The sequence below is a fragment of the Artemia sp. Qi Xiang Cuo genome, chromosome 8 (assembly GCF_049724085.1).
Source record: "Artemia sp. Qi Xiang Cuo chromosome 8, ASM4972408v1, whole genome shotgun sequence".
In the NCBI taxonomy this organism is placed as follows: Eukaryota; Metazoa; Arthropoda; class Branchiopoda; order Anostraca; family Artemiidae; genus Artemia; species Artemia sp. Qi Xiang Cuo.
Window position 1 is genome coordinate 50103604 of NC_142801.1, and position 15672 is coordinate 50119275.

Sequence of the window (15672 nt, forward strand, 5' to 3'; positions counted from 1 at the left end):
GTCCTATCAGCTCGAAAGGATATTTGATCTCTTTTGAGGTGGAGGAGCTGCTTTGAGGAGTAACGAATGGTAGCCGGTTGCATCAACGCACAACCGGTGGGCCAGTTGTAATTCCCTTACCGAGGATTCGCCTTTCCAACCTTGGGTCTCAAGGAGATGCTCTTTCCCATTATCAGTCACCTCATACTTCATCCAAAACCTTTACCCGGTATCCCCGTTCGCTTTTCTCACCTAGTATTGGAGTCAACACCTATTTTCGGCAAACATTATTCCTTGAGTTACATATCCGAGTTTCACCTTCAGTTGGCATCGACGTGCAGTCTTCATTCGATTACTACACAGGATGGGACCCAGAAAAACAGATTCATGGTTTGCTCAGGTTTTTACCTGATTTCCTTGTACCCAAATCGTTTTTGCGGACCCTTGTATTTTCCGCCATAAATAAACTTAAGTTGTGCCAAGTGGCAATTCGTGTTGTAATTGAGATGTGGATATATTTTCATCACTGGAGGTTAGATAAAGATAAACAGATAGATAGATTTTATTTCATACTAATATAAACAACACTAATAACTTAATAAAGCCAACAGGGAGCTAAGCTCGAAAGGGATGCTAACAATTATTACAATGAGTTCAAGTACACCAAAAATAAAGATAAGGAAGATAAACCAGAAAACATCATAACATATAGAAGGAGAAGGACAAAGGAGGCTACCCCAGCATGGCAAAATCTAAAAATAATAGTAAGAAACAAATTATCAAGAAGAATCACACCGTCATCAAAGGTTAACAATATATTCTACTAATTTAGTCTTTAAAAGTGATCGGCTATTAAGATTTTTAAATTTACTTTTTAGTTTTAAATAGTAATTAGCCTATTTGCTATAGAAGGGATTTGGTATCTTATTGAAAATTTATCTCTTTCACAATTAATCAAAGGGATTCTATACGCTCTAAAAAGGATAGTTCGCCTCGATAGTTAAGGCTAGTTACCTCGTATAGGGATTCTATACGAGGTTAAAAGGCTAGTTTAGCCAGTCCCTCTTGAGATCTGGCATCGCCTTATATTGTAGAATCCCGATTCTTCGCTTCTCTTAAATGTGAATTTTGGGAAAGCAAGAAAGTTGTTGTTAATCGTGCTATAAACTTCTGATTACGGCTGTCTCAAAACATATATGATTCTTACCCTTTTTCAATTCATTCTGGTTAGGCTAGAAAATTACTTGATTGGATTGGCATGATTGTTTTCTGCTAATCTTGTGGACTCCAATTCTTCTAAATCTCAAACTTCATGCTGATACCCATACCATCCAGACCCTCATTGTTCTGCAGTGGAAACATGTTGGATGGCGACACATCCCGAGCCAAGCTGGAGAAGCAGTAGCACAGACATTTGTCAGAGATGGAAGAACGAAGGCTAATTGAGATTGTGAAGTGGACGTTTAGTGTTTTATGTAGTTAGAGGTTGAACAGCCTGGTGTGTGGGTGGCCTGTTATCTTATAGGGGAGGTGTTGGGGCCCGTGTCCTTTTTGTCAGATAATTTCCCTTTTCTTTTTACACAGATTTAAATACAATGTAATTTTATTCACAAGTTAAGGGGTGAAAGCTGTCCGAATCATTTGGCTATCTCTTCAATAAATTAGAGAACTTAAATTATAGTTCACCTGATTCTTGAGACTAATGGTTACCATTTAGTTAAATTCACTTTTTTTTATGCTCTCTTTATTTTTATAGGATTTTTTATACAAAAATTCTCTTAGATTTGTTCGAGAAAACGATATTAACAACTTTAATAAAATTCATACAAGCGTGTAAATGTTTTTAAGCTGAACAATTTGTTTAGACAGATTATGTTAATTTTACTCATTAAAGCCCTTTTCTATCCTTTGTTGGTTTTTTTTTTTTTTCGCTGCAATCGATTTGGAGTTACGGAATCCTCAAGTTGAAAAAGGGTTGTTTAATTTTCGGGTATGTGTTTCAATAAACAGGCGTTGTGTCTTGCGCATGATATCACTAAACTTCGATAAACATCTTGTATGCCGTAGTGTAAAACCAATCCAAATATATTCAGGAATTAAGCAAGTTCTATCAAAAAGATTGAAAAACCTTTTGAGTTGTGGGTAAAAGGCGCAATAAAAGAGGACCTGGTGTGATTAATGCGCAAAAGGGCAGGGAAAAATTAAAAAAATTATACATGAGATGTGGAACACCAAGACTCCAAAGTATTTGCTGGACTTGGAGGAAATATCTATGCAAGGGGAAACCATTATAGAACCACCGAGACTAAAAACGGTACTTGTCTTGAATCAGGTAAGTGCGCAATAAAACACTGCATGGAAATGTCAAACATGCTATTGATAAACAGGTTTCCAATGACTAGTGATGTATAAACAAAAGGTTTCTTACTTCAGGAACTATGTCTAAACTATTGTTTCTTAGGGTTTAGGGAGACTAAAAGATACATAAAAGGTTGGGTTGGGTTAGGTTACGTATCTAATATATGCTGTGCTTTAACCCCCCCCCCCTTAATGTGCAAATATATAGCCCAAATTTGTTTCTGAACTATTTTGTTTTTACCCTATTTTGTTTTATTTCATTTGCATTAACGAAACTTCACTTATCATGCACTTACCGGATTCTAGACAAGTATCCTAAAAACAATAACAGCTGGCCGCAATTTAACATCTGAAATCTTGAAAATGCTTGTTGGATAGTCAATGTGCCTTATTTTTGGAAGAACTACGAAGATCTTGTAATCAAACATATTTATGTATGAATTTTTAATTTTACATAAAAATAATATGGTTTCCCAGTCCTGACTCCAAAGATAGTTACATTAGCCCCCTCTCCCCCCCCCCCCCGTCCAAAAAAACAAACAAACAGATAAACAAAACAAAGAATTATCGAGGTTCAGAATAATTTAATGCTTGTGCTGGAGTGTTATTTTGGGGGTATTTCCTGTCCTAGATTTGAAACTGCTGTTTTTTAAGTATTTTTACTGAGAAAAAAAGAAAAAAAATTCGGTACTTGTGTGATATAGCCTTGACCTAATATTCTTCATCTAAGTAGAACCTGTTTCAGACGCTCAATCCTAAAGAAATATACCAAGTGTGATAAAAATATAACACTTTAGAAACAAATTTGGGCTATATGTTTGCATATTACGGAGGGGGGGGAGTTAAAGTATAGCGGGCCTGCATGCCTATCGTCTTAGGTACAATTATTCTGCATATCAGAGGCAACGCTATAGCGTTACTTATAGTGAAGGCTATATGGCTCAAATGTTTTATTTTTTTCCAAGAGGCACTTCCTGTGAAATGGGTTGTCGTATGAACCTCAAATTCAATTGGAAATCGAGAGTTCTAGTGACCTTTTTAAGAATTAAAAATGATCAGAAGGCATCTAACACCCCTTCCAATCCCATCTCTTCCCCAGATACATCCAATCGAAATTTTGAGATAGCCATTTGCTTCAACGAAGTTGGTTTCCAGATGGAAGTAATGTTTTTGAGGAGAACACTCCTCCCACAGCCCTCAGGGCAAGGATTGTAAGTTATGCCATGGGGGCATGTAAGGTTTTATACAAAAACTTTGTCATAGAAACTTCAAAAGGGGCTCATTCGATTAGAAATTCAAAGGACTAGTTCCCTTTTTAATAGTCGAAAGCGATTGGAGGGCAACTAATCCCCGTTTCACGCCCGCCTCTTCCCCAAACACATCCAATCAAAATTTTGAGATAGCACTAATTTCAACTAAACACTAAGCACTAATTTCAGAATTAGTGTTTATATACTGCATACACTAAAAAAGTCTCAAATACTGGATATAAATTTACGCTACTTAGCTGTCCTTGTCATTGAAATTTTCCTGTCTAGATTATGCTAAAACCGTGGTAGGAATTTCTTCAAAATTAACAAAAATTTTCTTTTATTTTGAAGGTCAGTCTGGGCCAAAAGATAAAAGGAAAGCCCCATCTTTATGAATTTTCTAACCCCTTCATGCATAAAACGATGCACTATTTCGTAAGGAGTACAATTGCTTCTGTCACGAAAGAAGAAAACACAGCCCAGGACTTAGTCAAGACTCTAAAAGCAATTGTGGTGCTTACAAGTACCACAAATTATCAAAATCTGCGAGCCATTTCTTAACGGATTGAAGTCAGGGGCGTAATTTGCTATGAGGCAGGAGGGGCAACTGCTCCCTCTAGACCCAATTTCCCCTCCTAGACCTCAGTTTGCCCGCCCATCTGAAATTTAGTTTCTGCAAAAAATCTTGTCACTAAGATAAGCCTGCATAATTTTATCCAGAGAAACAGGCAGTTTTCTTTAGTATATTTGTGCCTTTATGGTAATATATGAATCATTTTTCAGTTTTCACTGTCATTTTCATTTGATTTGGAAAATTTGGCTCCAACTTTGCCCCCCCCCCCAGGATTTTGACAAAATTACGCCACTGATCGAGGGACAAATAAAATTGATTGCATGACTTCTAAGCAAGACAGTGTCTGTTTGGGTTTTTTTTGGGGGGGGGGACAAAAAAACATCAAAAATTTGTTTATGTATATTTTGGTTTATTTATTATGAGTCTGACAAAAATTTCACAGGGGCTAAACCTTCTTTGGATACGGCCTTGCTTCTGATAAAATATTTAATTTTTTAACGAGTAGGGCAAACCCAATGAAAAATCAAATTTTGAATTAGGTTTTTAACGAAAGTTTCTTTTAGCTGCTAAAGTATTTATTGTGTCAGCTAATTCGTTCCTTAGACGGTTCCTTCTCAGAAAAATACTCCCGTGTATAAAATTTTCCTCAATCAAAATAACATCATTTCTGAAAATTACCAGTTTATTTAAAATCGCCTCTGACTCATTCTTTTTATTTTCCTCCTTCAAGGTACAAGGCATTTTGCATAGAAACATTTGCTCCAATTTATTCATTTGAAAACTTCAGCCAATTCTCACTCCCTTCTTATTAGTCAAACCACACATTCTTGATCACAACTAGTCATCTGTAATAGTTTGCTAAATGTTAGATTCCTGCTAAAATGTTACAGATTCTTGCCACTAGATTAAGTAATCTCTATGCTTTTAATTTTCTAGAGAAAAATTCAGAATCGGTAACCAGGAAATTAGTCAGCGAAGTAATGACCCTTAACAAAGAGACATGAAAACACTGCCTTAGTAAATGTACGTTATCCCCTTTAAAACCCGTTCATTTCCGAAAGTTGAATTGTATGCTTTTTGTGCATGGTACCGTTCGCCCTTAAACGTTCGTAGAGGCTAGTCTGTTTTAGACTAGACAACTATACCAGCTACTGTAACTAAATATATTTCTCATCAAATTGTCGTATCTATTTCTTGAACAATAATTATAGTTTATCATGAAAAAAATTACACAGCTTAAACGCTTCCGTAAAGCGTGTGAAAATTACAAGTTATCGTGCTTACAAGCTTGAAATAGTTACGCAGGCTTTACGTTTAAAGAATCTTGACAACTTCCATATTTCTTATTTCAATGTTTCCTCCTGCATTTCTCTCCTTCGATTTTAAATCATCTTTTCTTTTTAAAGTAGGAGTAAGGACATAACAGGCTTCGATGGCATCCCAGACAATAAAGAAAGCCTCTATTTCATGATTTAATGAAATGAATATAGATGTTTTGCTAATCATTTCCTCCCTTCCAGATTGCCCCTCCACTTCTTTTTTATTTGGTTTATATGATATCTTATATTTATATTTTCTTTCTAATCTGATTTTATTTTATTTTTTCAGCTCTGGTTTTATTTCAATAATAAGGTATACTAAAACTACCAACAAACGTGATTGAACTGAGCATACCCATGCCACAATTTTATCAGCTTTTGCTTATTTTATATTTTCTTTCAGACCTAATTTTAGCTTCCAAATTTTATTTCTAAGACCATTAATTATCAGATTTGATCAACAAAACCCTTTACATTTATGTGTCTATTGGCTCATTTTTTTTTTTTTTTTAATTAATTATATTTTGTGCTCCAAAGAGCCTAAATCCTGCATATACGCCTCCTTCACTATTAAATTATAAACTATGATTTTTTTTTCTTATTTCAATTAATAATAGCTGATAACAGGGACACAAATCCTCTACTCTAAATCACCTTAGAATTCACCAAACTTCACGAAATACGTCTCCGATCCTACCCCTGAGATACAAACCTCCAAAAAGAGCAAAATTAAACTCAGTTTTAGATTTTCCAGTGAACATCCAATACATATGTTTTCACAAAATAATTAGTTTTCTTGTGAATCTAACAAAGATACAAAGAATAAAGTCCCCCACGTTGGTATCTTTCAAAATACCTTTAGAGACACCTTTTCAGTCAAATACCTTTAGATAAGATCCATAGATCTTATTATTGTGAGTCAAATGAAATTGCAGTGCATGAAGATCCCTTAAATATAAATTTTCAAAATTACTCGCATGACAATATGTTTGCGTACAAGAGCTCTACACACACAAAAAAAAAGAAGAATTGACGAGGTATAAGATTAACAACGAACAGATAGTAACATCAATTGAATTGAGGCAGTAGAAATATAAAAGAATATCCAGTACTAGCGGTGCTTGTGGGCAAAATCTAAATCTAATGCAAGGCGACGATTTTTATTTATTAAATAATCAAAAAAAAGCTATTTCAGAAGACACCTCATCAAGAATTCAGGAAAAACATGCCTTCGGAAGGAATAAATATACAAGCGAGATGTATATCAGAACGTTCTCTCTAAATTCTCATTTCTCTCCTCCCCCTCCGACATTTCATCAATCTTCAGAAACTCCACATTTTCACACCTCTAAGCCATATAAACTCATAATATATACTGAAAATTTTCTCAGAATTCCGCTTTATCCATTCATTAGAAGAATTATAAAGGAAAGAAGATATCCCATTTTATCAGAATTCAACTTTGTCCTTATGCACAGAGCTTCATTGATCGAGAAACATGAGCACCCACCAAAGGCAAAAAATTGAAATTTTAAGATAGTCATCTTGTTCAAAACAGTCCAAAGGTCAAATAATTTAAAATAATAAACTTGCTGTGGCAAGATACCTCTAGATCCACGCAGGAACCTTAGCAGTCAAGAAGTGTTGTTAATCCGATCGCTAACTTAAATTAATAAGGGCATTAAGTTGAAACCCTCAAGGTATGCCGAGGGAGATGTTGAAGAGATATCGAAGGGCAACCAGCCCATCCCTCCGGCTCTTGTCCTTTTATATATCCCCCCTTAATGTGGATAGAAAGTTTGAAAAGCCTTTTTGTTTAAAATAGTCAAAAACTTTAATAATTATGCTTAAGGAATGCCAAGCCTCTGAGGTCAGGAATGTAATTATGCAATTTGTCAATTATTTCATGAGGGATCTATCATTGGGAAGGGGGGTGTTTGATCCTAGGCGTGTCCAAAAAGGCTAAGGATACTGAGTTCAAATTTAAGGAAATATTGAGATAAATCAAAGTCCATTAAGTGCATGGAAGTTATAAACAAGGCCTATCTGCAATATATTAGGAACAGGTAAAGGTAGCAATTTGAGACTTTCAGAGCCGCTACCACTCGTGACTGTAACTGCTTTTTACCGTGACTGCTTTTACTCGCAATTACTTTCATGAATTCCTGAAGGGAATATTGAACAAAGTCAAAACACGTTATATACATATTTATGTACTTATAACTCTGTTTAATTTTAATATCTTGTTTTTTACTGACAAAAAAAAACCGTATATATAGCAATTTTCTTTCAAATGAGCCATTAAATATCTCTATGTGATGAAAAGGAAAGTAAAAACAAGGGAGATGTATGACAGTGTCCCACGTGGAAAAGTAATTTTCCTTGTTGCTTAGGATGAGGAACTGTAATTCTCCTAAATAGGATTTTTGGCTATGGTGATTCCAATGACACAATTTTCATTTTGATCTGACTCCATTTTATGGGTTAGCAGGCTGTTTTTGAAATTCCCACAAAAGTGTTTTCACACGACTGTAAGAGTGCTGGGTGAAGCAACTAAGCCCTTCAATGTGGATAATGACGTAAAACAAGAGTTTATGTTGTACCCCGTTTTGTTTAACTACTGTATAGATTGGGTTCTAGAAAGAGTACTTTCGAATTTTGATGGTGTCATTATAAGATTTGGCATTAAAATGACTGCCCTGGACTACGCGGATGACACAGTTGCTCTTACTGCTGATCCAACAACTGCTCAAGCAATACTAAATGAAATAGCAAATTTTTCTCAGCTTCTGGGCATGAAGATCAATGTGGTCAAAACTAAAGTCATGGACCTAATCATATAGTTGAATTATCAGCTTCTGCCTTACAGACAAGAACTAGAAAAGGTCGATAGCTTCGCTTATCTTGACTCGCCAATAGATTCACGTGGAGGCTATAACCTTGATATACATGTACAAGTACATGGAAAATGTCAGAACCTTATTTGGTTTTCTCAATGCTACCTTGTTGGCACTACAGGACCGCATATTCAAGCAAGTGCTTCTAGCTGCTCCTCTTTTCAGATTGACGCAGACGTCCTGGCGATCAATTGAAGAATTGGTGGGCAACTGTCAAAAATGACCTCGATACCATTGGTGGATTTCGGAAGTTTGGCAGAAAGTGGAAGAGATCCAGGCTCTTATTTTCTGAAGAGCTGGTACAAAATTGCGAGAAATGGAATTGGGCCATACGGTCATACGGTGTCTTCTATATGTTGGGTGAGGCGTTAACGTTTGGTCTCACAGCAAGTAGAAGAACATGGAAAATGTCAGGGCCTTATATGGTTTCTTAATGCTACCTATTTAAGTCATAAATATAGATGACTCTTAAGAACAACAGAAGAAAGTACAGTAAAGAAGAAATTAACATTTACCAAAGCCAAAGAGGCTATTTGGAAACCTAAGAATGGCGGAGTATTTAGCTTCCATTTTTGGAACAGAAAAAGACAAGTAAATGCCTTATTTATATAATGGGAAAATTATAGCTCGTGTACTCTTGGTATCATAATCGGGGGACTATCTTGGAAAGTAGCTGAGTTAGGTGAATGAAATCAATAATTAGGCCTAATCATGAGTTAGGTGAATTAACTATAAGAATTAATCCAGAGCCTAAAATATATCTTAGGAAAGTGTTTTCATCTACTTTTTCTACCCCTATTGGTAAATTTTAAGCTGACAACATAATTTATCTAGAATGAAAGTGAATTTTAAGCTAGGCCTAATGATTTTTTATGCTCTCTCAAAGTTCAATTAGCCTATTGCTTTGGTCACTATATGCCAAATCATATTATTGAGTTAGGACTAAAGTGAATACACCATTTGATGCCTTTTTTTATGCTGATTACTAATTTAATAATCATTTCTATCGGAAATCAATTTCAGACCCCCCCCCCTTATATAGGCCAATTCAGGGTTTGGTTAGGTTGGGTTAGGTTAGGTATAGCCGATATAGGGGGGGGGCTGAAATTAATGTCCTATAGAAATTATTATTATATTCGTAATAACCATAAAAAAAGGCATTGAATGGTGTATTCAATTTATTTGAAACTCAATAATATGATTTGGTATAGGCTATATTGACCATTGCTTCTGGGAGAAATTATATTTCAAACTCTTAAGGAACTCAAAATAGCCCATAGTAACCAAAAGTTTAATAATTTTCTTTCTAAAAAGGAAATTAGGGTTAAATTCTACTTTAGCAACTTTTGGCTATTTAGGAAAGGGGTTAGGTTAGGGAAATGAAACTTTCAGAGATCAGTCTACAGGCTAAAGTATGGGTAAATTTTTACCAAATCATATTATTGACTTACAAATAAAGTGAATATACCACTTGATGCCTTTTTTATGCTCTTTCCAAGTATAATAATCATTTTTGTCGGAAATGAATTTTAGCCCCACCCCTATATATACCAATTCAGGGTATATATTTGCACATTGGGGGTGGGGGGAAAGTTTAATCTTACCTCTCATTTACATTGGAAATAAAATTTACCCCCACCCCCCTAATGTGCAAAAATATACCCTGAATTGGTATAGGTAGGGGTGGGGGTAAAATTCATTTTTAACAAAAATGATTATTATATTTGGAAAGAGCATAAAAAAAGGGCATCGAGTGGTATGTTTACTTTATTCATAAGTCAATAATATGATTTGGTAAAAATTTACCAAAGTATGTCCCAGGAAGGTATTTTGAAGGGTAAATATTTACCAAATCATATTATTGAGTTACAACTAAAGTGAATATACCACTCAATGCCTTTTTTTATGCTCTTTACAAATATAATAATCAATTTTGTTGGAAAGCAATTTTAGCCCCAACCCCTATATATACCAATTCAGAGTATATATTTGCACATTAGGGGGGGTGGGGTGATTTTATTTCTGATGTAACTGAGAGGTAAGATTAAACTGTCCCCCCACCCCCCTAATGTGCAAATATATACCCTGGATTAGTATATATAGGGGTGGAGGCTAAAATTCATTTCTTACAAAAATGATTATTATATTTGTCAAGAGCATAAAAAAAAGGCATCAAGTAGTATATTTGGTCAATATATACCAAATCATATTATGGAGTTAGGACTAAAGTGAATACACCATTTGATGCCTTTTTTTATGCTGATTACTAATATAATAAGAATTTCTATAAGAAATTAATTTCAGCCCCCCCCCCCCCCCTATAGTTGCTCAGTCAGGGTTAGATTAGGTATTGCCTATATAGGGGGGGGGGATGAAATTCATTTCCAATAGAAATGCTTATTATATTTGTAATCAGCATAAAAAAAGGCATTGAATGGTGTATTCACTTTAGCTGTAACTCAATAATATGGTTTGGTAAATATTTACCTTTTGAAGTTCATACCTCCGCTCCTTCTCCCTCTAGAGGGTCCTAAAATTTGCCTATATGAAAGGTCTTAACCTATTGAAATTTTGACAAAAGAACATTCTACCTTAATTTTCAGTTATCAGTTTCTTTTTCTCTGGCTTTAGCTCTGAAAATGCAATTCCTGTTATTTGAGTAGAATTTTGAGCCATATAAATGTTTGTTTCAAAATTTAGGAAATGTATTTGCATATATTTTTAAAACCTTATAAATTGGGATTGAGAAAAGTTATAAAGCTGAAAACAATTTCATTGTACTTCATTTAAGCAAAAGATCTATTTTGCAAGATTTCACTTTTATAACACAGAAATTATTAAAGGTCATTAAAGGTCAGGACCCTCTAGAGGGAGAAGGAGTAGAGGTAGGTACTCCAAAATACCTTTCCAGGACATAAGTAGCTAAACTAGAATTTTACCAAATGTTTTTATGAAAACAATTTTGCCAAGATTTTTAAGAAGAACCAGAAACCTCTCTAAGATGACATCAATTTTGCTGTGACTTCATTTTTTGAGGGAGTTCATGCTATTTTAAAATTCTTCAATTGTTCTCAAAAGAACATTTTACTAGTAAGACTAAGGAAAGTAAGATATAATACCACTCCTCAACAGATGCTTTCATTTTGCTAACAAATGCAATAAATGAATCTTTCTCAAAAAATAATATCCTAGTGGCAGCTTTCCTAGATTTTGAAGGAGCTTATGACAATGTGAACCACCAAATCCTTTTAAATAAACTTGCAAACCTTGGAGTACCTCCTAAGCTAGTATCCTTTATTAAATCCTTCATAGAAGTGCGAAGTTTCATTGTTTGTGTTGGTTCAGCCTCTTCACCCCGAAAGACAATATCCAAAGGCCTACCTCAGGGAGCAGTCCTCAGTTGCCTCCTTTTTGCCCTATATCTCTGGGACATGAACCTACCCCACACAAATCTACAATATGCTGATGATCTGGTGCTATGGTCATCTGGCAACACCTTTCAGATAGCACAGTCAAATCTGCAAAAATCACTTTTCCAGTTTGAAAAATTCTCTCAACATTCAGATTTACCCATTGCACCCACCAAGTCAAAAATAATCCAATTTCACCGGAAGCGAAACCATGTTAATGCAAAACTAACTCTAAATAAAACAACTATTCCAGAAGATAATAATATTAATTACCTAGGTCTCATGCTTGACCAAAAACTTAATTTCCACCTCCACATTCCAAACACAATAAAAAAATTTTATAGAAAAGCAAATATACTAAAAAGACTTCTTTCCACACCCTGGGGTTGTAAGGAGAAAACCTTACTCCAGTTTTATAAATCACATATAAGACCCCATAGTGACTATGGGCACAGTGTCTATGGTGCATGTGCACAGACCCAGATGCCAAAAATTGAAACAACCCACAATGATCTAATACATCTCATATTTGGTCTTAGGAAACCCACAAGCACCAAGTTTCTGCTCATGGAGAGTGGATTAACAACAATAAGGGAGAGACGTAGCTTTCTCTTGATAAAACATCTTACAAAAATTGAATCAAATAGCTCACACACATTACATAATTGGTTAAGAAATCCAGCCATGTATAGAGGTATTGCAGATGAGTATGCCAATATTCAAAAGAAGTTCCCTGTACCAGCAAATTCTATTGCACCTACTTTCCCCCAATCCCCTCCATGGACTTGGTCATTTCCCATAATAAATACTGAATTTTCAAAATGGAATAAAGATTTAACCCCCATTGCTTTTGTCCAGAAAAAATTTGCAGAACTTAATAGAATTACCTATAAAAATCACTTCCAAATATTTGTTGATGGGTCAAAAATGAATGAGAAGGTTGCAAGTGGTGTTTTCCTTCCTCACCTGAAAATTGCAATGGGCGAGAGATTATTTAATAATTTATCTATATTGTCTGCTGACTTAAATTCCATAATCATGACATTAGAACACCTTAAGCAAAACCAACCTTTGATTGAAAATTCGAATAATATTATCATCTATTCCGACTCTTTATCAAGCCTTGAGTTGCTGGCCTCAGCTCCTCAATATAAGTTGGACATTGACACAGTATTATTGATAATCTTGCTTCAAGTGGCATAAAAACTTATTTTCAGTACATTCCTAGCCACTCTGGCATAAGTGGTAATCATCAGGTTGATGAAATAGCAAAAAATTCTATAAATATTGACCAGCCAAGTGGGAGACCAATCCCAATTAGAGATATTTACCAATGGAGGCTATCAGATATTAATTTTAATAAGATTAATACTATCCTTTCCCCCTTTCCCAATAAGTATCTTTCTAAAATTTATCATAGAATTCGTTCTGGAACAAATGGACTAAATTTCCTTGCATTCTCATATAAGCTTTCTAATTCAAGTGGTTCAATTCCCCTGTCCCCTCTTTGCAGGCATTGTAATATGAATAATGAAACAATTGACCATTACCTATTTGAATGTAATATGCTGACGTCTGCACAACATACCTTGCTTTGTAAACTGTTAAAATGCTTCAAACACCACAAAATCCCACTATCAACCAAGAGCCTAGCCAGCTATACCTGCACACAGAGCATAGAAATCGACATCTATCATCTTATATTTGAACTCCTAGAGTCGAAAGATCTGCTGAAAGATATCTGAATATATCTAATAAATATGAGGCAATCAAGCCAGTAGCTCTGTAGCCCACAGAGTGAAGCAAACTGAAAAGGGCTAAATAGTTTTACTGAAAAGCCCGCCTGCTGTTAAATAGAAGAAGAAGAAGATATAAGTTTAGAATTGGGGCTGTTGAAATGAAAACATGTTTAGAAAACAATCCATACTTTATAATATTCATAATAATTATATTTAACACATTTTGACCACAGGTCCAATATCCTTTATCCCCCCCCCCCCAAATTACAAAATTACATATTGCCCATGCATTTTGCCATTTCTCACTCTTGTTTCAACCTTTGTACCCATACCCAAGGGCCATAAACAATTGCAATGCTTTTATGAAGAGAATCCATTGTTGATCTTTTGAAAGTTTTAATTGAATGCAGTTTTATTAAGATTGATTAATTACAGTTTTAGGTCCCTGTGTTTCTCTGGCATAGTAAATTAAATATGGCATTTTGATCTGAAATCATGTTTCACTTTACTGATTTTTTAAAGCAAAATGGGCCTCATCATGGAGGATCCAGTATTTTCCTTACCTTAAATCACACTTGCCCGCAATAAGGACAAGTCCTGTGAATGCAGGTCACTAATTACCTTAAATCACAGCTTGTAGCAAAATTAAGGATTTTTATCCTTGTAATGCTCTGTTATGACTTCAATGGGTTGTTTGCTAAATTTTGGTTGAGGACTCAGCAGCTTCCCAGTTGTACAGGAACTCTTGCTGTAGCCATTCTTTGTCTAGATTTTTCTTGAATGCACCTGTTGAATCAGCAGTCACTGTATTTTCAGAGAGTAGATTCCACAAGTTTGTTACTTGTTGGCTGAAAAAATGGCTTGTTTCTTGGACTAAGGAGCATTGCTTGAAGATCTTTTTGGAATGACCTTTAGTCACAGAATGTTCTGCAGGAGGGGTAAGGAGATGAGGGAGAACATTTTTGGAAATAATTTTGTGGGTCATTATCATGTCAACATGTTTCCTCCTGTATGCAAGAGTAGGAAGCTTCAAGTGATGTAAATGCTCTTTGTATGGCATTTGTTTGAGGCCTTTGACCATTTTGGTTGCTCTTTGTTGAACTCTTTCTTGAATTTCTTTGTCCCTCTTGAAATAGGGTGATGCCAGAGACATTCCAACCTCTAGGCACAGGCAAACTAGTGCCTTGTAGAGCTTCATAAACACGCTTGGGTGTCTGCTAGAGATAGTTCTTTTGATCATTCCAAGAGATTGGAGGGCAGACAATGATACAGATTTTGCATGGATGTTGAACTTTAGTTGACGATCAAAAATGACTCCAAGATCTCTTTCTTCAGAGACTGCAAAAAGGGGGTTACCTTGGAGATGGTATTGCTGATGTGTGTTATGATTACCAAAGTTGATTACTTGGCATTTGTCAGTATTGAACGAGAGGAGCCATGTATCAGCTCAAGTACCAAGAATATTAAGGTTATTTTGAATAGATTGCCAGTCAGAGTTTGTGGCTGCTTTACTAACAAGATTTGAATCATCAGTATAAAGAGTAAGGAGGTTTGAGAGGAGATTGAGTCCATCATTTATATATAAGTTGAAGAGACTTGGACCAAGAATGGTCCCCTGGGGAATGCTGCCTAAAACAGTTGTAGACAAGGAACAATGAGGGACACTTTGAGAGTCATGAACTCTTCTAACTTGTGTTCTTTCTGAAAGGAAACTCTGTATCCACTGGACAAAACATCATCAACAGCTGCTGCTTTTAGTTTGGTAATGAGGAAGTCATGGCAAACTTTGTCAAATGCTTTTGAGAGGTCCAGGAGCACCATATCAACAGGTACATCATTATCCAATAATGATGTAACACACTCATATGTGTGTATAAGATTAGTGTCAACAGATATTAAAGATCTGAAGCCATATTGATTGGAAGTGAGGATGTTATTAGTTTCCAGGTGCTGAATTAGAGCTCTATTAACAAATCTCTTAAGCACCTTTACAACTGCGGAAGTAATGCTAATAGAACAGTAACTTTCTGCATTATCTTTGGGGCCTTTTTTTTGTGGATTGGTGTCATATAGGACTTTTTTCCAATCTGAAGGTAGTTCTCCATTTGTAGGGACAGCTGGAAGAGTCCACACAAAGGAGAAGTGG

At 35.4% G+C, this 15672-nt stretch overlaps 1 protein-coding gene across 1 annotated transcript in view; it reads left to right on the plus strand.

Moving 5' to 3' along the window:
* Window positions 1–8857: 8857 nt before the first annotated feature.
* U2af38 (U2 small nuclear riboprotein auxiliary factor 38) overlaps window positions 8858–15672 on the plus strand; it is a 32876-nt gene continuing 26061 nt past the window's right edge. The window contains exon 1 of the mRNA XM_089093004.1: window positions 8858–8968. Within this exon, the coding sequence (XP_088949130.1) occupies window positions 8925–8968 (44 nt within the window). The 5' untranslated portion in view covers window positions 8858–8924. The remainder of the gene's footprint in view (window positions 8969–15672) is intronic.